The following is a 24,261-nucleotide window of genomic DNA, read 5'->3' as shown; positions in this document are numbered from 1 at the left end:
AAGGGAAGGCAGGTCCGGTTGGCGCGGCGTAATGGTTGGTAACGAACGGCGTGGCGACGGCGGCGTCGACCACAAAGAGCCTCGAGATGGAAACGACTGGCTTGCCCACGCACTCGGGATGACCTTGAGGGTTGGCGAGTCTATGAGAAGTGAGATCCTGCTGGTATCCCCAGCAAGAAGGAGGGGGATTCGGATCGGTCCTGCGCCTTGCTTTTTGTTGTTGCAGGCGTTTGTTTTTTTCGATCGTTTTGATGAGCTTCTATTTCCTGGCTGGCTGAGAAGCACTTGGCCCAAGGGAGCCCGATCAGCTGTGGCTGCCGGAAGGCTCAGGGTGTAGCTGGGCTTGGGCGGCAATCGAGGCCCGAATAAAAGAACTTCCAGTGGTGTCAGGCACAGCGCTGTCTCGGAGGGTTGTTGTGTGGGAGTGGCCTTCGGAAGTTGTCCGGGGGGTTAGGTAGGTAGGTTGGCGAGGATGGGTAATCAGAGACGGACGCTATATTGGCGGCGCAAACGGTTGAAGGGAGAGAACGAGGTGTGGCGAAACCAGGCAGTGACAATGGGCGTCACGTCAATTAAAAGAAGAGCATATATTAAAAGCGGCGGTTCCCTCGACGTCTCTTTATTCCACAGGCAGGAACGATGGCGGAGACACAATGAGCGCAGCCGGACATGGAAGGTACGGTGCAGTCAGGCAAGGGCCAGAACAGATAACGGGCAAGAACGTTGGCCTTCGGAATACAGCACAAACTCGAGAATAAAAGATGAAAAAAAGGACCCGCCGACAGGTTCAATCGGCTTGCGCATCGAGTGCTTCCATGCGAGGCCAGGCCCTGGTGGCTAACATGGAAAAATGGCTGTTACCTTGTCCAGGGGGCATGGGGTTAATTCATCCTTTGATCATTGCTAAAGGCTGAAACACCGTTTCCAGCATTTGGCTCTCCGGAAAGATGTCAGGATCTTCTTCCAGAACTTCCCCCCGATGACCCTGGCTAGTCTTGACGATTAACCGATCTGGTAATCAGGGCAGCAGCTTAGGCATGTGCTTTCGCCCATTCACCCTTCCATGCCTGTTGTGATGGGATTGGACTGGTGTGGATGTAGGTACCTGTACGGAGTGGCCCCCCCTCCCCCTCCCATTCTTCCGTCGAGCATCCCAAATAATAACACACCCCCCGGCTTGATTTCGGCGCCAACCAGCTGCACAAACAGATAGTTTGTATCAGTGGTTGGCCGCTGCCTGACCCCTTCCACGGAGCTTCTTTGTTGCGCTCCAGGGCCGTGGCCAAAGAGTGGCCGAGGGTGTGAGGGTCGCATCCTTGTCCAGGGTAGGCAGTGGTTCATGCGCAAAAGGGTGGTATCCGGCCGGGAACGACCCCCATGAGGGAGATCTGATCGTGGAATCTGAGGAGCGGGCGGGCATGGAAGGCGATCAAGAAGAACTGGAATGGCTTCTAGCGTCCAAGCGCATCGCGGACCGCTCCCAAATGAGCCCACATCGCAGGGTTGGATAAGTGCAACATCAATAACCGTTGGGCAATTGTGGGCTCGCAACGGTGCCCACCAGTTCGGAAAACAGATGCCATCAATTCCGGCGCGCCGCGCGTTGGCGTTTGGGTGGCTGACGGTGATGATCTCTGCGAAAATCCCCTGCCGAGGTTTGGGAGACTTGTTGCCCGCCCGCCCTGCGCTGGCTCGTCTCGGTGTTGTTCCCAAGGGTTCAGGCCATCCCTGCCCCCTGGCTTACCTCCATTTTGGGAAAGGCGCGGCCCCGATCCAGCGCAGCCACAAGTTCTTTCCCGCCTTCCCGGGAGCTGAGGAGGGCACTCACAAGCAATTTGGAAGGTACAATGTGTATGGAGGTATATGCCTACGAATACTTTGTCCAAGACCCTCCCTTGGTAGAATAATATGTCTTTGTTTTGTTTTTTTGTTTTTGTTTTTTTTGCATATCACCCAACCACCCTTCTCACGCCGGTTGCAACTATGAAAAGTGGTTTCGGAGTGAACAGTACGAATACGCAAGCTGTTTTGCCCTTCCCAGGCTAAGGTGGTCACGGGCATTGACCTCACAGAAATAACAGCACGGAGAAAACTGAAGACCGCGCTAACGTTAAAAGACGTGGCGTGGCCGAAAGCTTCCAGAACAACATGAGCGTCCGGGCTAGGCATGGAACGGAGGAATGCCGCTCGAGGCCTGTAATAAGCGCTGTCATGCAGCGAGGTGCTGCCCACAACAAGGAGCCCCTCGCGGGCTGGACAAACCAGGTTTGCTCTGAGACCACTAGTGCCGGGTACCTTGCATGGACTGGAGCTGGGGCGGTTCAGTGGCCGCACCGCCTTGGAGTTTGAACGGAGAGGTGATCGCAGTTGCATCGAATGAGAACGGCATCACGGCATTGGCTCGTTTCTCAGCAGTCGCTCCAACAGCCAACCCCTTCAATTTCTCCAATCCGTTCCTCCAGCATGCAGTACGACGCATCGCCATGCAGATTCGATATTGGCTATTTGGGATGCAGGGCGGTGCTAGGCAGTCAGATATCTCTCGACATGGCCGGCAAGCTGGTAAAATGCCGGCTGGATTTCTGTCGTGCTTCGAACCACTCGTGCCCCGCCTCCCGGAGGTTCATGCAACATTAGCGAGCCAGCAAGACAGTGGAACAACCGGGTTCAGGCGTACAGAAGGGGTGTTATCAGATCCAAGGTCTTTCCTCGCGAGCGCCAACTGTCAACGCCAACTGAGAACTCCTAGGAGGCGAGCATGTTGTCCAACTGGTGAGAGCCCGAGAAGCCTGAGCGTATACTAGCTAGGGCTTTTGAGCTTGGGCTCACGGCTGCCCTGGTGAGGTGTATGTATGTACCAGCAGCGGTCCCCACGTGGGCGTGAACAAGCCCGGCGCAGTGGGCCGGCCGATGGCGGGGGCGCACCAGCGCTGTAATTGTCACGGAGTCCGGAACGGCGTGTTAAACGCCTCAGGGTCCCTATGGCCCAGGGCCAGGGTGTTCGGCGGCTTCCAGAAGGAAAAGGCGAGAGGGAATCCGATATGGGACGAACCAGATCCGTCTAGCGCATGAACCTGATCTACCCTAGGATGTCGGGTTGGCTGAGCAAGCGTCACAGGGCTGCTCCCATTCTTCACACACCCGCGACCCCGATGATGTCGAGATTGGGCGATCAAACTTGATGTTGATGGCCCAAGACAACAAGCGCAAGACCTACCCAAAAGGAAGCACCAAAAAGAAAAGAGAAGAAGAGGAAAAACGGTCACGGCCCGCGTAAGCATTTCCTCTCCGGTCCCGTTAGGGATCTCTTGACGCCCGTCACGCGAGAACACGCGTTAACTAATATCGGAGACAACCAATTTAGGGCAGGATCTGAAGGTTGGAGACGGAGACCAGATAAAAAGCGAGGTGAGTGTGTTGAGCAACGACCCCACAGTGTTCGGAAACAAGGGCCGGGAGCCAAGTAGGCAGGGGCCAGAGAATGACGACATGGTTCTCCCAGCGGTCTCAGCCCCTAACCCTAGCTTCCCAGGCAGCCTGGCTTATAGCCTGACCCCCACCCACCGTCTCTTTGGTCGCATATGCACGTACCATCAAGCACATGCTTCTGGGAAGAAGGAATGCGACAGGATGTGAGAGTACTAACGGCAAAACATCACCGTAATTCCGATACAAAACTGAGCATGCAGAGAGGAACCCACGCAAGTACTATGGGACAGCCCTCTGCCAAGCCCGCACCTGCGCCAAACTTCGGCGCCTGCTTCGGCTTCGAGAGCTCTTTCCACACGTGCTTCCGTCTCGGATAAATTACCAATTCCAGATTCCGATTTCACATTCCAAGGTTCTTTTCAGTTCAGGTGGCGTTTTCTTCAACAGGCCCAACCTTGAAAACAACAAACTGAACAAAAAATCTACCAAGCTACCTACCTAGGTAGGCAGGTATGGAGGTACATAGCTCGGCTAAGCAGGGAGTTGGTGCCGAATCCCAACCCTCAATGCCCCGAGTTTTGGCCCGAAAACCGTTTATCGCTCAGTGCCGCCTCCACTTATGCATGTCTTGCAGCGGGCATATTCAACCTGCATCCAATCGCCTCGGTCTCAATTGGCGCTTCCAATCGTCCAATAACTAACACCTTGGCATTTCATTCTCGCCATCATATTCGCCAAGCATTTCGTTCATCGCATCCCAGGTCCGGGAGACACACAGAACGGCAGGTGCCCCTCGGCTCTGGTCCCTGGGTAAAGCCAGAATGGCTGCATCTCATCTGGATCATTCGACATTCACATGTAGCGCTGCCCAGACGTTGCTGGCGGATCTGACAGTGTTGCACCCGGCTCGCTTCCAGAAATTCGCATTTTGGACAGGAACCACTCACCCACAAGCCACCGTGTGCCATCGTGTGCCATCGTGTGCCATCGTGTGCCACCTCAAGGTAATAGGTAATCATAACTGCCTTGCAGCCGCGTTATCTGACCGGTAGTAATATGTGCATTCTACTATGCATGTCCAGATGAAGTCGACTAGGCAACCTACCCTGTCTCGGGCCTCCGGAGGAAGCTTCTCGGACATGTGTGGCAGGTAATGAGAAGGCAATACCACCACCATCCTGGATTGACCCTGTCTGGCGCCCCGGCAATAAGTCAATGCGGCCATGTCGAATGGCCATACTCTTTCACTATCCGCCTGCTCATCAGCTCTTCTCTTCATCCTACAATGTCCATCAGTGGGCCAACACGAGAACTGACTCCTCTCTGCAGGTTTGATCTTCGTTTAGCCAGATTACCATTGTGTTGTGGAAGTGTCGGTTTTTGTCGTATTCAGTCTGCGCCAGCCTTCCCCCAAAGATATCGTTTGGATACAGAATTCTGGCAAAAATCTCTGGTCGGCCCGTTTTTGGCCAGGTACAGCATCCTTTATCAGATTGGCGAGCCGAATTTGAAGATATAGTAGGCCATACTAAGAGGGAAAAGAAGCCACCCGACGTCGACTGTCGGTTTTATCTGAAATCAGGAGGAAGGGTGCCAGGTGGTGGAACAAGCGCCGATATTGCACGGAGTCTCCCGCCTTAGCCGCCTCGACCAAGACCAAGTGGAACTCGAAACTCAATGATATTATTTTCTCTCGGCTGTTCGCTGGGCAGAGTTTCGAGATGCCGAGCTAACGGGTGTTGCTCCGTGTTGCCAGCGGCAAGTTAGAGGTTGATCAGATCAACCTGGTTTCGCAAGCATAAGGCAGCGAGCTATTGACCTCGGACAGCTACCTCAACATGTTCAACAGCCCAAATTCGGAGAGCACGGCAGTCCTGCGAAGCGAAACGCCTCTGACGGAATTCCCGCACACGCCGATAGATGCGAGCGTCGGTTGTTACATCGCGCCTCTCCATCGCAGCTCTTGGGTTATGGATGGAACGCTACCTGCTTGCAGGCGATACAGTGACCTGGACACGCAGCCCCCATCTCACACGCTACGACATGATTTCCCGGATTCGCCTGTATTGCTCGGCGCCACTCCGGAACCACACAAGCAGAACCGGGCCGGCTGAGTCCAACCGGGACAAGTGACTGGAGCCGACTTTTGGACTATCCTCGAAAGAGCCTAACTTCTCCCATACTGATAATAATTAGACGGCGTCATACGATCAAGACTCGTCGGGAGCTCTTTTTTGTAGCTCATGAACATCCATCTGTCACACAGCCCGTCGTTCCGAATCGGGGGGGCATCTTCCGCCGGCATGAACTGAGTCTTGTCCGGGCCGTTTCCTACGCGGACATTCCCGAACCTTGTTAACAACCGATGTCGCATTCCAACCGTTGGGATTTGGCAGCCGTACGACATGCCGCCCGTTCAGACTTCTTTCCACCTCCCGCTGCTTAGACTCCACTGGGCCATAGTTCGTAACATGTCATGTTTATTACCTTCCGCAACGGTGACCAGATATCCGCCACAAACCCACTAATGGAGCAATTTGTAACTACTCTCTAAACCCCAATCTATGCGTCATTGCATATGAATGTAGGGGGTGGCCGGCACTTCATTTCTCCCGGTAATGTTTGAGACATCGTAAAGAGACGATATTGTCTTTCGCAAGGTATGGCGCGACTACCAATCTATCATACCGCTGCACTGCGCTTTTCCCCAACGCCGAGCAACATTTACCAGAGGCCCGTTTACCAAAAACATCCGGTTGTACTAAAATCCCCGCTTTCAGAGACCGAAACCCTCCGGGCGACATCACGAACCACTGCTCTAAACAGCCACTCTCAAATATTGTCTTGTAATTATGCGCAAGAAGCATCCCCTTGGGCGAACTCGTTCTGCTCGGCAGAAACTATGCCCCGGGGCTCAAGCTGGTCGGACATAACAGAGTCATTCCCGTCGCTGCTTGCATACGCACTATCGGCCCTTGCAACAAAGGTGTCGTGCAGGAAAGACAGGAACCGGTCGACGTCATGAACTGTGCTCATCGCTCCAAGGCTGGCTCGAACCACCCTGTGTCAGAGTGTTAGTGGTGAAACGGTGGATAAAACTGAGGTGCAAGGCCTACCCAGTTGGCAACTCGTTGATAAGGCCAATCCCATCGGGACCTAGGGTGCAAGTTAGCCTCAGAATCGAATTGAAATGAAGATCGTATCAAGCCAAACCTACCGCAATGATGCCCGGCAGATCGAGCTCGGTGTAACTGCCAAGGTTCGTACTGTAGTGCCGTGAACAGGCCGCCAGGGCAACAGATTCCTGGTCCCGCCCAGTCAGTATTTGCCAATGGCCTTGCCCCTTTTGTAAGTAAACAGAAACAAAGGGGGTTGGGCTTACCACCAGAACGCACATAGACCCCCCTATCGTTAGCCAACCTTTCCACTGTGGCATATGACTCGTATCCTCCATCAGCCCGAAACACATTGAACGCCACCGTAGCACCCTGCAGCCTAGCATCACCGAATGCCTGTCCCCCGTCTTCGCCCTCATAAATCTTGCATAACGGTTGCCCATTACCGTACTGCAACCCCCTCATCCCCACATACATCCTCCTCATCAACGCCGTTGTATGTGTTGAGATATTGTCCATCGACCCGTACAGCTCGGCATGGACATCGATGGCCTCCCCGAGCGCCATGATACTGTGAAATGGCAACGTCCCGTCCTCGAGTCCCTCGTGTAGCGCGGTGCCATGTTCCTCTCCAGCGGTCGCCGCAGCTCCGCCCTCCAGCCCCTTCGAGATATGCCAGGCCCCGCCAACAGTGCTCACAATCGACACAGTCCCGCCGCCAAAGTACTTCCTCAGCGCCAGGATATGCCCCGACTCTTTGCGAACCACCAGCCCGCCCAGGTCAGGGAAGCCAAAGATCTTGTAGAAAGAAACGCAGACAAAATCCGGTGCCGCCTCCGGATCCGCAAACACCTCCCCCAGCCCGCTCGTCATCGCCAGCGCAGCGGCATCCATCAAGCTGTACGTATCGCCTCGCCCGCGGCGCGCCAGCCCACGCACCCTCCGCGCCCACTCAGTCACCGGCAGCCGCCGCCCCGTCAGGTTAGACTGCCCCGGCCACGCGACCAAGCCCAGGCTCGACGCCCTCCCCATCTCAGCATCACCCCCAGCACCAGCACCATACCCCAACAACTCACCATCCAACCACCGCTCCACCTCGGCATCCCCCCCACCAAAACAATAATGCCCCCCTCCCCCCGTCAGCTCCCTCACCCCAACCAAACTAGTATGCGCCTCAGCATGGTAGCCATACCAAAACCCACCCCCCTTGCCCCCTCCCCCCACAACCCCCCCAGAACCCAAACCCAAAGCCAACCCCCCCAAATCCCGCAACGCCTCCCCCACCAATTTAATCCCCGCCGTCGCATTCGCCACAAACACCAGATCGAAGTGGTTCGGGTCCGCGCCCAGAAAATGCAGGGCGGCGCGGCGCACCGTGTCGACGGCGGCGCCGGAGCGGGCGGCGGGGGCGTTGGCCGAGTGCGGGTTGCCGTAGAGGTGGGTGGTGAGCAGGGTGGTGGTGCGGTGGAGCGTGGAGAGGGCCGGGATGGTCGCGCCGCTGTGGTCGAGGTAGGTTCCTGGAGGGGGGGGGGGAGGGTTAGCGTTGGGGAGGGGGTGTGGTTGGGTGATGTGGTTGGGAGGGGGATGAGAAGTGGGAATGGGGGGCGAGTGAGTGGGTAGGTAAGAGGGAGGGCATACAAAGGGGGGGGGGGGGGGTGAGAAGGAGAAAGGAGCGGGAAGTAGCGGGGAAGGAGTGGAAACGGGACAAACCTTGGTTCATGTGGGGGTACTCTTCCTGGCGGATGAGCTCGACTGGCTTGCTGTATGGGGCCGGGAGCTCGGTGGTGTCATCGTTGGTGAGCTCTTCGCCGTTGGTGATATGAACCGGATCAGGCGTGGCATTTGCATGTAGGCCACGCGCGAGTGTTTGGGTTGGCGAAGACACATGTTTGAGTCCCGGGCTGAGCCGACGGCGGAGAGAAGTAAGAGATCTGCGGCGCCACGAGATATCTGGTGCTGATCCTTTCGTGTTGCCGTTTGACGTAGTGATGTGGTTTTCACGCTTCCGCCCTGAGAGGCGGACGAGAATGTTGGATTGGGCCATGGAGAAACAAGAGTGGTTTGCTGAACTTGGTGCATTGGTTAAATGCTTGAGACGAAGAGAACCATATTCTTATACCCCCGAGCTAACTGTACTGCCATGATCTCGACTTAAAAAACATGTCCAACCCCACGTCATCTCTGGCCATCTCCGGAAATGCGAGCTGGTAGGGTTACGTCTGGCATCAATAGTCCGGTCATTTGTGGGGGGGAGGCCCAGCGGCACAACCGACTCGCTCGCTCGATCTTGGACCGGTGTGCCTTGAGATCGAGACGAGCATCATCATCGGCCATTCACCAGAAGGAACCGCCCCTTCCCGAGCAGGCGAGTGGTCTGGGCAGCTGATACTCGGCAAACATTACCTGACATTCCAAACAACCCAGCATCATACTGGCGAGGCTTGTACGCCCTGAGAGTAGCAGGTGATTGCCACAGAGCGGTGGATGACGCCAAAGTAGTTGGTAATCATAGCCCGGGACGAGGAGTCTCAGGGCGGATCCTTCCCCGGGTCCCGGTCTGCCCCCAGCCATGGCCCCTCCATCGAGTCCACCCACTCCCGTGATCCTAGCTGAGATGGCGGACATCGGATGTTTCGATGAGCTTGCCTCACAGGTGGGCTGGAGACCTCAAAGGGTTGGGAGTAAAACGGATCCATGGCGGGGACTTATCCTCAGGTATTCCAGTATTCCATCGGGAAAAGTAACGGTTTTCAGAAACGGTTGCGAGAGCGACAATACGGAATGCCCACAAGCTAGGACCTCTGTATATTGGCTGCAAGCATGGAGAAACCCGTGGCTCATCAAGCCCCTATCTCGCACATGTTAGTAGTTTTCGACAAAACGGAACAGGATAACGGTCCTGCGGCTTACGTGGGTGTTCCTGTGGGTCTCCGAATGCCTTATTCTCCGGGCGACAGAGTCACTCTCCCGGATCAAAACGGTGATGGTGGTTACCTAGTAAGCAGCTTCGAGTCCGGCGTCATGGCTGCCGCCATCTGGGCTGTTGGCTTGATGTCTCAGACTAAGGAGCGGCGTAGATGGCGGCCACAGAAAGCTGAGACATTTTTGCGTTTCTCCGACGACAGCGGGCGGTGGCAGATTGGCCGGCTAGCCGTAGGAGCATATTCCAGAGGGGCAATATCAGCTCAGAGGCTCAACCGAGGACGATACTGAGGGATTTGACCCGTGGGCCGGCCGGCGATTGGTGGATGGCGATAGCCCCATCGAGATGTCACTTGCAGCTAAATGTCAATCCCGTCCCGCCCGACGCAGCTTGTATTGTTCCCGTGAGGAGCCATGCATGAGCCAGGCCAACAGCATTGTCATACCCGGGTCTGCCCTGTGCCTCAAATGATTCCCCTTTGGGGAGGGTGGAGGAGCCGGCAGTTCCCCGAACATGATGGAGTCGCCGATCTGAGCCAAAGAGATAAAGATGATTTGTTGCGGATTCCGCTCTCTTCTCTTTCTGGACGAGGGGGGGTAGCACTGGGGCTGCCGTTGCAGCTGAGTCGGAGCTGCGGGAGGATATGCAAGGCGGCTACGGCTAGCTGATCTGGCATTGTGCTGAGCGATATGAGGTCTGTGGCGCCCTGGCTTACCCGCGGGTTATCACCACATCTCTTACCGGAGGGGTATCACTGCAGAAGATAGTCATCTTAACCGAGGTCGTCTTGGCAGCTACCAACAAGCCTAGCCTATCTTGTTGCATATGTGTATGAACGAGACGGATTGGCGATCTCATTCCTGATATGGCCCGCCAGCCTGCGAGTTTTGAATACTCGAGCCCAACGGGAGGGTGATGACGACGAAGTGAAGCTGCCGCCATCGGATGTTGACAACATGAAGCCTGGAATGGAGTAGACCGCCGGGCCCGAGGTTATCAGCAAACATTGCAAAGTTGACAAAACGAACAAAGAATAACCTTGGACGCCTTTGACAAACCGCATGGATGTTTGGTATCCCCCAACTATATCCGAGCTCAAGACTTCACTCAGGAGGGGGAATAGGGAACTTAGGTTTGCACAAGCCAAGCCCTCAAGTGAACCAGGGAGGTGGGCAACGCGGCATCATCGCCATCGACAGGGCTCTTCGTGGAACTGCAAAGTGCGGCTTCATCTTCCTGACAGCACATCTCGTTGGATGATAGGACGATGATGATGATGTTGACATGTTTTGAGCCCAACACATCTGCGGAGAGTTACAATACAACTGAGACATTGGTGAGCAACCCACCTCGGTACCGATTACAACGAGCCGCGCAAGAAGAAAGACCTCAACCAACACCGAGCTGACATGCGATGCCTGCCAACCACCCGGGCGGCCTGCTAGCCTGATTAAGGTATGCAGGCAGTCGCTCGTGTTGGAGGAGCGGTAACCTGAAAATCGCTTGCCGCGCTCTGCGCTCTGCGTTCGCAACGAATTTGTCAACTTCCCCAGCTCGTGTGACAACCCATGTTGGTTGAGAGAGGGAGTTGGTGATGATCTGACTGTATGGTGGTCGTGGTTCATGATTCAGCCGAACTGGGATGGATGAAAGTGGATGGAGGTTGGAAAAGCCCATGTTCACCCCACCCTGTGATCGGCACTAGGGGGATCCCTCCGGGCACCTGGAGTGCGGGGGCCACAGGACCCACGGCGCTATTCGTCGACACCTTTGGCCAAAAGAAGCTGCACTCAAAAGGGGAGCAAGAAATCAAGAAAAGAGAAAGAAGTAAAAAGAAAAAGAAAAAGAAGAAAAAAAGAGGCAAAGGAAACCGAGCAGAAGAAATTTAATGAAACAAACCGAATCAAATAGGAAGGAGACCTTGGGCTTTCGAATGGCTTTCTTTTCGTTCCCAGAGAGTGGTAAGTAATAAATCAAGAAGGTTCTTCAGGGCACTCGTTCGTCCCAACTCCAACCTCCACCAGGTCGCAGGGCTGGATCTTCAACCCCCTACTTGCTTCTTGCTTGCAGAATGCAAGACACATCACTGCAGGATTCAAGTTCACCAAGGACCTTACGAACCACGGCGCAACCTCTGCCGAGTTGCCAGGAACCTGAATTTCCTACTTCGTATACGACTGTGGTAGTGAGCATTCTCGGCACCACACCTGAACACTCATTTCATTCATGGATGATGGCATAGCAGCAGGGAGGTTCAAGGTCCATGCAACCATGGAGGATCCGAATGGAGAGATGGAGCAACCACGCCGTGCCCTTGGCCGACATCACATCACATCACCACTCACATCACCACTCTCCCAATCCATGCATGAGAAAGGAAATCGTTAATCTATTCCGGCTATAGCACCCGGCCTAATCCTGCTCAGCCTATCATTTCCGAGGTACCAAACCAATGAAGGGAATCCGCGGGGAGTGGATGGCCCAAACCAGAACCACCACCACCCCATCCTCTTGTGGAATAGGTAATTAACCATTTTAATACAGCTGTCACGCAATCGCCGCCATCACCTAGGTCATCGCGGATCTATTCCCTCATTAGGCCCACTCGGTCACATCACGGCAGGACCATGATCGCCGAATCGCGCAAAACTCCCTGAACGCCAATCCCCCAATCCCCCGAAATGAACACACACCCGTCATCAACCCATCAATCAATCGTCGCATCCGCCTTGGACCATTAGAGCATCATGGCGAACGCGGCACCGGCCACCAGCACGGTGGCGACACCGACCCTCAGGCCCGACGCGCCGGCCGTCTCGATGCTGCTGGTCGGGGGCGGGGGCGGCGGGGGCAGGGTGCCGTTGTTGCTCGGGGGCGGAGTGATGATGGACGAGGGGGCCGAGGCGGTGGTAGACGGGGACGAGTTATCGTCACCGTCGTCACCATCATCATCACCGCCATCACCCTCACCAGGGCCGGGCAGGGTGACCTGCTCGAAGCTGGCGCAGCTGATGCGGGTCTTGTTGGGGTGGTGGAAGACGATGCTGCGGTTGCCGAAGAAGGCGCCGAGGCCCTCGAGCGTCGACGCGTACAGGTCGACGTAGGTCGCCTCGAACGCGCCCTCCGCGTCCGGCGTGATGGCGCCGTGCTTGCCGCTCAGGTCGCCCACCTGGCAGGTGGCCGGGGACGCCTTCTCGCACGGCGTCGCCTCGCCGCGGATGTACGGGTCCAGGTGCGCCAGCGTCGCCGTGCAGTTGCCGTTCTCGGGCACCGGGTCCACGTGGAGGTGGTAGGCTGGGGGGAACGGGCGTGTTAGTGAGTGTGCTCCTCTTTCCTTGTTTTTTGGGGGAAGCAGCTGGCGAGGTAACTGCTACCTCGGGTAGCTAGCTGGCCTGGGGGGTTGTAACTTACGGAAGGGGCCGCCGGTCGTGGGCAGGTTGCTGAGCTTCAGGGTGAAGCGCACGCCCTGACCGTCGGGGTTCGCCTCGGCCGTGACCTCGCCCTTGATGTTGTCACCGTCCGGGTACGTGGGCTCGAAGAAGGCCGCCTCGGGCAGAGTCGCCTTGTACACGACGCCAACGGGGTTATTGGTGACCGCGGCGGCATCGCCGAGTTCCTGTGGTTGCCGGTTAGTATTTGTGATCGTGAGAAGGTGGGTGCCAAAGGCTACATACGCCTGTCTCTTGGGCAGAGACATGGGTGCTGGCCGCAGCCAGCAGCACTGAGAGCTGGGTCGAGACGCGCATTGTGATATTGCTGTTGCCTGTGTTGTTTACTCAAGTAGAAAGGTTTGTGTCTTCCTCGTGGCTTAGGAAGTGAAGAGCTGGTGCGAGCTGTGTTGTTTATGTGGTAAACGTAGGCAAGATGGGCGAGTGGGTGTCGGCACGGGGATGGGTGGAGGAGGTCCCTTTTATAGCTCTGCCTTTGTGGACTAAGCGGCAATTAAGAATAAGGTTGGGACGGGGGTGGGTGGGTGACGCTAGCAACGAGTTGCACAATACTAGTACATGTGCTGTGTAAGGTTCGCGGGATGGGACAGGTCGAGAAGAGCAAGGTCACAGGCCGGGGGGAGGTCGGATGGGTCATGGGGATGCAGGTCACCTACATATATGGAGACTGGGGATGAAATCTGAGCTATCCAACGTCAGCTTCCTGGCCATCCCGTCTGGAAGCCACTTGGCAGGTGAGCAGGGGCTGTGGAAAATGCTGTATGACGGCACGAGTAGCGCAGTAAACAAAGTTTGTGAGGCAGGGGAAGCGCGGCCAGTGACGGGACACAGCCTGGTGTGCGCGTACCGTGCCTTGCAGCTGCCGCCAACCCCCCCAACTTACCCTTAATCCCGAGATTGCTTGGAGATTACTCGCCCAATCCACCTGCAGTCCTGCGATCTACACATGCCAACGATTGGCCACCTAGAGGGCCAACTATGCAACTCCCGCCACAACGGCTCAGCCGTTAGTTATGTCACATCGTCACCAACTCGGGTTCGCGCAGTTGTGAGGGCTGGAACGGGGTACCAGAGTGCCCTCCCCTGAACTGGGATCAAGCAGGACCGACCTAACGCTTTCCTACATCGAAGCGGATTGTGATAGTGCATGTCGAGAGCATGTGCTTTCTGACGGCTGCCATCGCGATCGGCAAATTCAGCGGTGACATGGGAGGAGGCACAGCCGACATGGATTTAGAACCATCGACTGGGCAGGTCGGTTGGGCGGTTGGCCGTTGGTCCAGCAAACAGCCCCCGCAGCGGCTACCGACCTGCACTAGGCCAACAAGTTTCACCATCACGTTTGGTCAACCCGCAACCCATAGTTATTGCTCAACATAGGGAACCAAGGGACAGATCAGCGGGCTGCCAAGTTGAATCCTGTGGATGCCAATGCTGCTCTCGGAACGGGCAACGTTGCTGCGCGGTATGAATTCGTTAAGAAAGATGCCTTTACTGTGACTGCCGAGCGGCGGTTAATGTTTGGGGTCTGGTCCGGTAAGATTAACGTCAGTTCCAGGTTCCATTTTGGGAAGCAAAAGTGACGGTTGCTTCCCTTGGTATTTCTGGATGCAGATCTCCGGAGAGAGGGGCTCCAGTGGCACAGTGGGCATCCGGACTCAGCTTCCACTGGGATGCAATTGGCAATGCGCCAACCGACAACTCACATGCAGGTATAGACGTCTTGTCACCAGCGGCCACTGCAGCAACACGTCGTGTTCATGATTCTTTCGCCAGTGATCGCCTGCTACCCACTCCCGGAGCGTGAGGTTTCGGGAGCATACTGATGGCTCGCATCTCGCAGAAGAGACAGTGGATGTGGCCAGTGCTCTGCTGAAAGGCGAATGCTGAATGCGAGGGGTTAGGCGCTGATGGCCAGATGGCCGAGCAGGGCTGCCCGGGTTGGCGGGCGGCTGCCCGCAGAGATCTGTTTCACGCTGATCCTTGACCAACGCCTGCTTGGCGTTTCGTTTACCCTTTCAAGTTGTCCCTTGGAGTCCAATGGATTTCCTAACTTTGATACCTGGCCAGACATGACAAGCTAGGTACTGCTTCATGAATGTGGCTTGGGCGAGCTTCTCGCTTGACTAGCAGAAGCTGGAAGGGATAAAGGAGGAGGCTGGCTTTGAAGGAACGAACGAACTTGTGCTGCGGAGCGCAGCTCGGCCCGGCCGGCAGCTCATCATCCCGAAGTGCCCCAGAAACATGCATCTGGGGTATCAGACAAGTGACCTGAGGACCCAAATAGACCGGGCAGGTTTGGAGGGCTGCCCTTCATGAACAGTGAAAGAGATGCATCGCTCAAAACCCAAGCGCAGGAACGGCCGGAGAGGCAGTCTCGAGACAGAATAAGCGGTCGGGTGTGACGGAGGTTCTGAGGGTTTTTAAATATGAATTTGTACTGCTCGCTGGATCAGAGGATCAGGCCTGAGGATCGCCATATTGAGCGATGTCTCGGTCTGTAACCTGTCCACGTTGGATTTGGAATCATGGAAGGCTAGAGGAGTGACGGCCTTCACCGTACGAAGTAGGTGAGTACCGACCTGGACCTGGTTGATTCAGCTTGCAGGAATTGACACTTGCACTGAACAGCCCGCCCACCAACCGGCCCCACCTGAGGACTCCCCATGCTCCCCTGCAATCGATGGGTGGCAGGGTGGATGGGTTAGCCAAGAGCTCGTCCAGCTGTTGCTGCCTCAGTATTTAGGCGCGAAATAGTGGGTCCTGCTGCCTTGGTCAGCGGCTGCTGAGAAGCCGCAGCAGCACCCAGCACCGAACTCAACAACCAACTGCCCACCAATTGCATCAGCTCGCCGGTGATTCCCGAATGTCCACGACGAGTTGACGCTCGACGCCCCGGAACCGTTGCGCTGCCTTTCGAAAAGACGACTTCCTGTACCCTTATTAATTAAAGCGTTCTGCTTCAATCGCCCAAAATGAAGCCCGTTGTGAGCGCCATGCAAGCATGGTCTTGGTGAGTGCCCTGACGCCGCTCCCGGATTGGATTGTTGGGAGTTCGCATTCGGATCGTTGCTGATACTTTGGTACCCCAGCTTTGTTATTTCGGTATTTGCCATCGTTATTCTCTCTGTCCTCGGCTTCCTCTTCCGGGGTAACCACCCCGAGCTTGTTGGCGGCGAGGAGGATCCCGCAGACGGGCCGGCAGTTGCAGCAACCGTCTTCACGGCCGTTATTATTTACGCGGTATGTTGCGCCAAACAGATTTCCACGCGGCTACCAAAAGTTGGGACTCGAGAATACGTGCGAACGCGCGGCTAACATCTGTTGTTGTCTCTAGGGATTCCTCGTCTTCTGCGGCTGCCAGGGCCTGTTGCACCTCCGCGAAAACCGGCGAGGCGCGATTGCGCTATAAAGGGAGCGGTACATGGGCTTTGTAATCATATACGGCGTTTAAGGTCTGCTTGGATGGGGGATGCTTTTATCTGTGCTCCCTCGAAACGGGGCCCTGTTACACTATGTTGTATCCATCAGATTGGGCGTTTGGCGTGGTAGCGGTGTATTGGTGCAATCCAACGGATGCATTGCCTTCTCTCCTTGGGCCCATATGCCCGGCATCGCAACCGTCTTCAGGGTAATTTCGATCTGAGGGCGGTGGGGTGAGGATCTGGTTTGGTCGAGTCTTTGGCCTTCAGGTGGTTGGGGGGTTTTACCGAAAACAACCCGTGGAGACCTGCAGCGAAACAACAACTATTATCTCGACCCGGAGCGGAGGTTCCCCATGCCGCAAGCTGCGGCCGTCTTCCCTTGGGCAGATGCTGGGGATGCCTGTCTGCCCGACTACCTTAGTCCTTGGAGAATGGGGTTGGGCCGACAAAAGGAGGGGCCTTGGCGATCAGTCGGGTCAGCTCACCCCGTTCAGGACTGAGAGTTGCACCTTCCCAACAATTCCAATTCCAATTCCAATTCCTAGAAAATATCTTCAGCTCTAGGCATCCCAGGCAACCACGGTACACAAAGTCATTAAATCTTTATTTCTCCGCAGGCTGGAGGCAGACCGCCTAACGATCACGGGATCTCGTGTCCACTTCGCGGGGAATATATCCGTCATTCTAGGCAGAAGAGCGCTCTCCAAGCCCGATGTGGACGGAGGGCTGGACGCGATTGCCTCTGACCGCGCCACGAGGCACAAACCAAGTCCAAGTTCTCGACCTCTACCAGGATTGAACCCCAATAAACGGTTGGGCTCTGCATTGTAGTCCCGTACGACTTTCCATCTTTAAAAGGGGAATAATATCCTCTCGCCCTTCAATTCACTCCATACCTTGAATTCTTTACTTTTCCCAACGACCAAGGCGCACTTGCAATTATACCAACTCAAGCTCAAGTGCCCAATCTCTTATTTCACTTATCTCTTTCTCAGCCCATGCCGAGTCATTTCTCTTGAATCCCGACCCAACTACCCACTGTCGTCGAGATGGCATCCGCCGTTCCCCCAACCCTCCCCGTGCCCCTGACTGGCCTGGTCAAGCACATCGGCGAGCACCCAGACACGCCAATGGTGGAAATGTTGGAGCCGTTCCGCAACTATGAGGCCCATCTCCGCCAGGTTTTTGCCCAGGACCCCGACAATGAGCTGCTCAAGGACCCCCTTGTCAACGTCCTGCCTCTCTTCACCGAAGATACCCACAACATCAAGATCAGAGCTCGCAACCTTGAGGCCGAATCGAAGGTGGAGAAGTCCAGGTACATCATGCCTCTTTCCGCCGGAGTTCGACGCCCAGACAACTCTCCTGCCGTTGTTCCGTCCTTGAAGGAATTTCAGCACAATTTCAACGTCTTCTCTGAGTCTTCGCTCGCTGAACTCGATTGGTACGTGGCCGTGTTGTTTGCTGCTGTTCTAGCGACTCCGAGTGTGAAACTGACCGTCAAAAATGGTTATAGGAGCAATGTGGTCGCAGCAGGATCCTCTGTTGTCAACACTCTCCTTCCTGTTCCAGACGAGTATAACGGCTCCAAACGTGGCCTCCGCCAGTTTTACCATGAGAAGTTTTCACCTGCTTCCGATGTTGACCTGTTCTTGTACGGCCTTACCGAAGAGCAGGCCATTGAGAAGATCAAGGCTATCGAAGCCCGGGTCCGCGATGCTCTCCTGACAGAGACCACCGTCGTCAGGACGAAGCATGCCATCACCATCTGTAAGCCCTTACCGCCCCCTGAACCGGCCATCCCGGACCGCCTTGGCTCACGCGCTCGTGCAGGCAGCCAGTATCCGACTCGTCACATTCAGGTAACCCGACACAACTCTGCTAAACTAGCCGTATCATTTGGGTTGTGACTAATCGTTCCAAGATTGTTCTGCGAATCTACAAATCCGTTTCGGAAATCCTAACTGGCTTCGACATTGACTGCTCAGGAGCCGCCTACGACGGCAAGCAAGTCTACTGCACACCCCGCGCTCTGCAATCGTACATGACGCAGATCAACCACATTGACTTGTCCCGCCGTAGCCCGTCATACGAAAACCGCCTCTCCAAGTACAGCCACAGGGGTTTTGAGGTGTACTGGCCCAGCTTCGACCGTACCCGGGTCGATCCAACCATCTTCGAGCGGAGTTTCAGGCTGACTGTCGGGCTTGCAAAACTCCTCGTTCTGGAGCGGCTTCCTACGCCCGGCGCGAGAGATGCCTATCAGGACAAGAGGCGTGAGGAGAGAGGTCGCCCCCGTCTTGACCGCTATTACCGTCGTTTCCGATCCCTCGGCGGCAACATCAAGGAATACCATGAGGATGAAGTGGCGGACTGGTACCATGACGAGGACGTTTCAAACTACCACACTTTCGCAATTCCTTACGGCGAAAAGTTCAACGCCAAGCGGATCGAGAAGCTCTGCTACACCAGGGATCTTTGTAAGTCACTCTCTTGAATGCCTTTGAGGGTTCTTCAGACTGAACAATATTTTGCAGTGCTCAATGCAGAGTGGAACCAACCTGACGATAGAGAAGTTTATCTCCATCGTCACCCAGCCTTCGTATGATCAACCAAACCCGGCAACTTATGGTTTTGTCCACACTGACATTTTCCAGTTTGGCCGCGTCGAAGATGTTGTTAACGACTGTTGCGGGTATTGCCCAGTTCCCAAGACAACAGAAGAAAAGGAGGTGGCGGAAGAGGAAGAGAAGATTTATGTCTCGGGCAAGGTATCGTTCATGAAGGACGACCCCGGCAGACAGGTACTTGACCCATGTTCCCATTAATCTGCCTCCAGCCTAGTCGGTCTCCGTTAACACGTGAAATAGGAAATCGGCTCGTTCAACCCCCTTACCGATGACGACTGGACCGAGATGGCATATGTCGGCAACACAGCTCGACTCTGCCAGGCCATCGTGGATGAGGACCTCGATCACGTCGTAGACTGGCTCGCCCAAGAAGGCGCCGACCCCAATACTCGTGACTACACTGGCAGGACTCCGCTACATCTGGCGGCGATGAGCTCCACGCCTGAGGTTGTTCGAGCACTCGTCGACGCTGGAGCCCGTCTCGTGGCTCGCGTAGCGGACGGTAGAACCGCACTCCATTTCGCCGCTGCTCGTGGCCATGCTGAGATCGTCAAGATTCTCTTGGACAAGAGCGTCGCCAACGAAGCTGAGCATGAAGAGAAGCAAGACCAGCGTCGCCGAGACAAAAACGCCATGGAGGTCGATCAGGACAAAGCTGAGAGCAAGGAGTCGGGCGGCGCTGAGGAGTCCGACGGCGAGCTTATTGATGGATCCGATTCCGACGACGAAGGTCAGAGCATGGCAACAGGATCTTTCGTCAAGGTCGGGAAGAAGGAACCCGAGCCGCTCGACGAGATCGCGCTCCAAGATGCCGAGGAGGAGCCCGACTTTTACGACATTAACGTGGTCGCCTGGGACCGGCCTTGCTCGGCCTTGCACTTTGCAATCGTTGAAGGTCATGTGGAGGTTGTCAAGACTCTGGTTCAGGTATGAGGACAAGCCCATCATCCAGGAGCAAGGCACAGCTGACAAAATAAATTCAAGGAGTACGGCGCCGATGTCCTGCTGCCGGTCAAGTTCGGGGACCAGTCCAAGGCCAGTTACGATGCCCTACTCACCCTGGTTCTCGCCCTTGCTCTCCCCGTGGAGAAAGCAAAGGAGATGGCCAAGGCGCTTCTCAGTCTTGGGGCGACTTCAGCCCAAGCAGACAAGAATGGTGCCACTGCTTTCCACCGCTACGTCACAGCAAACGCGAAATCGTTGCTCGAGACACTTTGGGAAAATGACCCTGTTGGAACCAACACGGCTATTCACCATATCGCCTTTGCCAACTCCTCCAGCTGCGAGAACCCGTTGCAAGCCGCTATAACTAACGGAAACCTGGCCGTGATCTTGAAGTTACTCGACCGTGGCGCCGTCCCACAGATCGAGTTCGAGGCCTGGTATGTACTCTTGGCTTTTTTCTTCTTTTCTTTTCTCTAGCAAACCCGCAGCTAATGTAAGAATGACCAGGCTCAAAGCGGCAAAGCAATCTCCAGTGATGGAGAACCAGCTACGAACTTTTGAAGACAACCAGAATCGTTACAAACAGATGGTAGAGCAACCTTTGATTCTCGCGTTGCGATCGTCCAAACCCGAAATTGCCATCGAGCTCTTGGAGCGCGGCGCAGACCCCAACGTTGTCGACAAGTCAGCACAGTATTACCTGCAGACAACTTGGGCCTCTCGCTTCAAAGGCGAGTCCGCGTTGGACATTGCAAACAGTCAGATCAATCTTCTCAATGAATACATCGACAATGCCGCGATTAGGTGCACTCGTCCCCCCACCATGCCCAAAGGAACCGATACATATCTCAAGAAGTACGAAGAGGGGACGTACGAGCATTGGTCTATATCCAAGGCGGTTCGCAAAGTCCAGGAGTCTCATGCCCGGGACCTGAAAAAGTACGAGAAGGGCAAAGACTCGGACGACCGCGCTTCTGGGCTCAAGGAGAAAGACGCGGCGATTGTGAAAGCCAAGGAGCGGATGGAGAAGGTCAGAGAAGCTTTGCTTGCCAAAGGAGCCAAGACCTTCCAGGACATTTACCCCGATTTCAAGCACCGCTTGGACAAAACGAGGAACCACCACTACAATACCCTCGGCCGGAACAACATCTCCACGCCTTTCAAGCACATATTTTCCTTCAGGAACGTCAACGATGTGACCGAGGCAAGAAACGCGGCCTATCACAAGCTGTAAGTCCCGCAAAGCCGTCTGGAGCTGTTTTGTATCGTTACTGACAACGCAAAGGTTCAATGCCGCCTTCAATGGCGACCTTGAGACCATAAAGAAGCTGACATTGACCTCCTGGGATGACGCCAAGGAGGAAGCTCCCCTCAAGATTGCCGTTTACGACCAAGACTCGCAGAACCCATTTTCGCTTGCCTACGGCCGCGGCCACTATGATGTAGCGAAGGCGGTTCTCGAGATTGCGCAGGCTCAGTATTCCCCAGGAGAGAAACCCAAGACGCGTTACAGAATGGAGGAGGATGACGCCGACCACGACGACGAGTACTCAGAGGACGAGTCGGATGATGTGTCCATGCAAGGTGACGATGATGCTGGACCAAAGATCTACGGCCACATCGTCGACGAACAGTTCACAATCGACAACGTGGGCCAGGTATCGATGAAGGTGAACAGCCGCACTAAGCCTCTGGATATGGTGGCATGGGCATCTCCCTTGACTAGTATGTGAGACCCGTGGCTAAACTTGCTTTTCCTGAACGGAGCTGACTTGTTCTCGCAGAGGTCATCACGGATAACGACATGCCAAACCTGAAATTCCTCCTCGATATTTACGAGTATTGGAGCTCCCAAAAGCTCGATTCGGAGGATGAGCCTTCAGGCTTCTTCACCTTCCCTATTCACGAGTTCAAACTTGCAGTCCAGTTGGGTCGTGTGGAGTTGCTTGGAGAAATCATCAAGCGCACCGGCGCTGGGTTGCCCTTGGAGCATATGGTGGAAGGTACAGGCATAGAATTACAGGTCAAGCCTCGGTATTACCAGGGCCTGACCGTCTACGGAAAGAAGAGGTGAGTTTTACTCGTGGCAGACGCAAGTTCTCTCTAGCCCAAACTGACACCGCAATATAGGAATGACTGGGCTCAAGCTGGTCGGGGCACGGTTGGCACATCATCTGGTGGTACTCAAACCTCACCCCTTCTCCTCGGTGCTTTTGACGCCCGGATCGAAATCGTGGAGTGGTTCCTCAGCGACACCCCGCTGAGGCACTATCTTACGTTTGCCAAGTCCAAGGCAGCCCGCGACGACGTGAAGTTGAAACATCTGGCTCAAGCTCCCGGTGGATTCGATGGCGCCATCTCCAAGTGGCTCGATGATCAGAGTGAGCAAACCTTGCAATGCAAACCACACTCTAGCGTGCAGAAACTGACGAAATACAGGCGAGCTGGTCCTCCACGCTGCCATCTTTGCCCTCCCAACACAGAGAGCCATTGAGTTGGTGTCATATCTCGTCAAGGCTCAGCCGTTGTTGGTCCATGTCAAGTCAACAAATGGTTCAACGCCACTTCTGCTTGCCTACCGCTTGGGCCGGTTCGATGTTGCCAAAATTCTAATCCAAGCTGGAGCTGACCAGACGGCTAAGGATTATCAGCGGAATAATCTTTTACACTCTGCGCTGAACGCCGTTCCAGATCCGAAGACACTGAAGCCGATGTTGGATCTCCTCGACCGCAGCGCACTCATTCCGATGCTGAAGGAGCGGAACAAGCTCGAACAGGAGGGTCGAACACCCCTGCACCAGTACTGCGCTGCCACCAAGCACTATCATGGCAAGGCCGCCAACAAGGTGATTCGCATGTTCAAGTTGTTCAATGATATCTCGCAAGAAGCCACCAACCAAGCCTTCAAGACCCTCGATGGCACTGGAGACACCCCGCTACACACCTTGCTGGCTACGGACGCGGACCCAGCCATCATCCGCGCCGTCATCGACTTGGATTCGAGCCTCTTGTGTTACGAGAACGCCGTTGGCCGTACGCCGGCCGAAGTTGCTCATGATCGCTATCTCTCGATTCACATCAAAGCGCCGGGCTACAACTATTATCATAGGGACAGCTCGCTGTCATCGCTGGTGAATCGGCACCCCCCTGATTTCATCAAGGAGAAGCAATGCGAAAAGCCCAGGGAGCACGAATCTACAGCCACCGTCGCCAAGAACTGGCGTCTGTGTGCCGACAGCATGGCGCGCGATGGCCAGCCCAAGCGAACGCTGGTCAGCCTCAACTCGGCCAACTTTGTTGCGAAGCGACTCGGCGAGCAGAACACGAGGGACCGCTACCAGTTCAAGCTGGTGAAGATCGACGAAGATGCCGCTGCGGCGTCAGCCAGTTCTGAGGACAGCGACAACGAGGCTGGCGATGCACAAGCCGCCGCGGTCAAGCCCCCCGTCGATGCCACCGCAAAGAAGACAAAATCCCGGCGGATGGACGTCGTCTCTGACAGATACTACCAGACGAATAGCGCGTGGGCACGCGTTCGGAAGGAAAGGAAGAAGAGTGATGGTGACGCGAGCGACAGCAACGACGGCGACGAGAGTGTGAAGGATGAAAACGAGGATGAGGACAAGGACGACGAGCTGTTCCCCGTCTGCGGCAAGTGTGGCGAGCGTCACTACCGGCTTTGGACTGCTGAAGTGACGACCAACCTGAAGAAGTCGGAGGATACCGAGATGTTGTAGTTGACGGAAGGGAATGTGGCTGATGATTTAATGTAGCTGATGATTTTGGGACCATGTCGGATCAATGGCAGGCTAGAGACGAGCTATGAGAACCTCACTATGCAAAACTTTGCAAGTCATCATGATCGGGATAGAAGGTCGCGGGTATGTTTTGGTAGAGAATTGCAAGCTCAACCATGTTTCGATGCCCAATATCTCACCGTGGAAAAAACCAGAAGTGACGGTTTTGTTTGACGATTGACTTACCCCTGAGCGTATGGCTTGACCGCCAGCATCCAAGGATCACACGGCAGATTTCACAACAGGTAGGCAACTTTTCGATCAACCGCTCAATTCCTTTAACTCTTCCTCTGATGCTCCCATCCCATCCGAATAGATCCTAAAAAGTACAACAAGGTATGTATGGTATGGTACTCGCTCGACCCGGACTCCTGTCCCTATTCCCGGTTCCCGTTGCCCGTCCCTCGGCGCGAGGACCGGCCGACGGCCACCTAGGCTAGTTACTACTGTACAACAAACGACGAAGCGAACACAGCAGCACCGAGATACTAAGTATGTACCAATAATAATAATAAACAGCAGCAACGACGGTTAAAAAGGGGGGTAT

General features: G+C 55.3%; 5 protein-coding genes across 5 annotated transcripts; 2 read left to right on the top strand and 3 right to left on the bottom strand.

The window, feature by feature from the left end:
• Positions 1–2,760: 2,760 nt before the first annotated feature.
• F5144DRAFT_555374 (uncharacterized protein) lies at positions 2,761–3,553 on the bottom strand. Its single transcript, XM_066787899.1, has one exon. It carries the CDS (start codon positions 3,279–3,281, stop codon positions 2,940–2,942), a length of 342 nt encoding a protein of 113 aa, XP_066648437.1. The 5' UTR covers positions 3,282–3,553; the 3' UTR covers positions 2,761–2,939.
• A 2,726-nt stretch (positions 3,554–6,279) lies between these two features.
• F5144DRAFT_588701 (pyridoxal phosphate-dependent transferase) lies at positions 6,280–8,589 on the bottom strand (the record flags this gene model as incomplete). The annotated part of the gene is made up of 5 exons (XM_066789957.1): positions 6,280–6,490; positions 6,546–6,585; positions 6,647–6,733; positions 6,812–8,062; positions 8,256–8,589. 5 exons carry the CDS (start codon positions 8,587–8,589, stop codon positions 6,280–6,282), a joined length of 1,923 nt encoding a protein of 640 aa, XP_066648436.1.
• Positions 8,590–12,205: 3,616 nt separating this feature from the next.
• F5144DRAFT_597629 (superoxide dismutase) lies at positions 12,206–13,214 on the bottom strand (the record flags this gene model as incomplete). Its single annotated transcript, XM_066790886.1, has 3 exons — positions 12,206–12,762; positions 12,880–13,084; positions 13,143–13,214. The coding sequence occupies 3 exons, from the start codon at positions 13,212–13,214 to the stop codon at positions 12,206–12,208; spliced, it is 834 nt and encodes a 277-aa protein (XP_066648435.1).
• Positions 13,215–15,892: 2,678 nt separating this feature from the next.
• F5144DRAFT_597628 (uncharacterized protein) lies at positions 15,893–16,329 on the top strand (the record flags this gene model as incomplete). The annotated part of the gene is made up of 3 exons (XM_066790885.1): positions 15,893–15,930; positions 16,010–16,160; positions 16,255–16,329. 3 exons carry the CDS (start codon positions 15,893–15,895, stop codon positions 16,327–16,329), a joined length of 264 nt encoding a protein of 87 aa, XP_066648434.1.
• An 820-nt stretch (positions 16,330–17,149) lies between these two features.
• Positions 17,150–23,690, top strand: F5144DRAFT_35462 (uncharacterized protein). Its single transcript, XM_066784335.1, has 13 exons — positions 17,150–17,786; positions 17,859–18,112; positions 18,176–18,204; positions 18,267–18,822; positions 18,880–18,944; positions 19,000–19,146; positions 19,213–19,899; positions 19,957–20,354; positions 20,425–21,147; positions 21,203–21,642; positions 21,702–21,987; positions 22,048–22,298; positions 22,357–23,690. Exons 1-13 carry the CDS (start codon positions 17,392–17,394, stop codon positions 23,652–23,654), a joined length of 5,529 nt encoding a protein of 1,842 aa, XP_066648433.1. The 5' UTR covers positions 17,150–17,391; the 3' UTR covers positions 23,655–23,690.
• The last annotated feature ends 571 nt before the right edge of the window (positions 23,691–24,261 follow it).

This window comes from Chaetomium tenue (genome assembly GCF_020726465.1).
Source record: "Chaetomium tenue strain MPI-SDFR-AT-0079 chromosome Unknown F5144scaffold_1, whole genome shotgun sequence".
Lineage (NCBI taxonomy): Eukaryota > Fungi > Ascomycota > Sordariomycetes > Sordariales > Chaetomiaceae > Chaetomium > Chaetomium tenue.
This window is presented reverse-complemented; position numbering and strand designations above follow the sequence as displayed.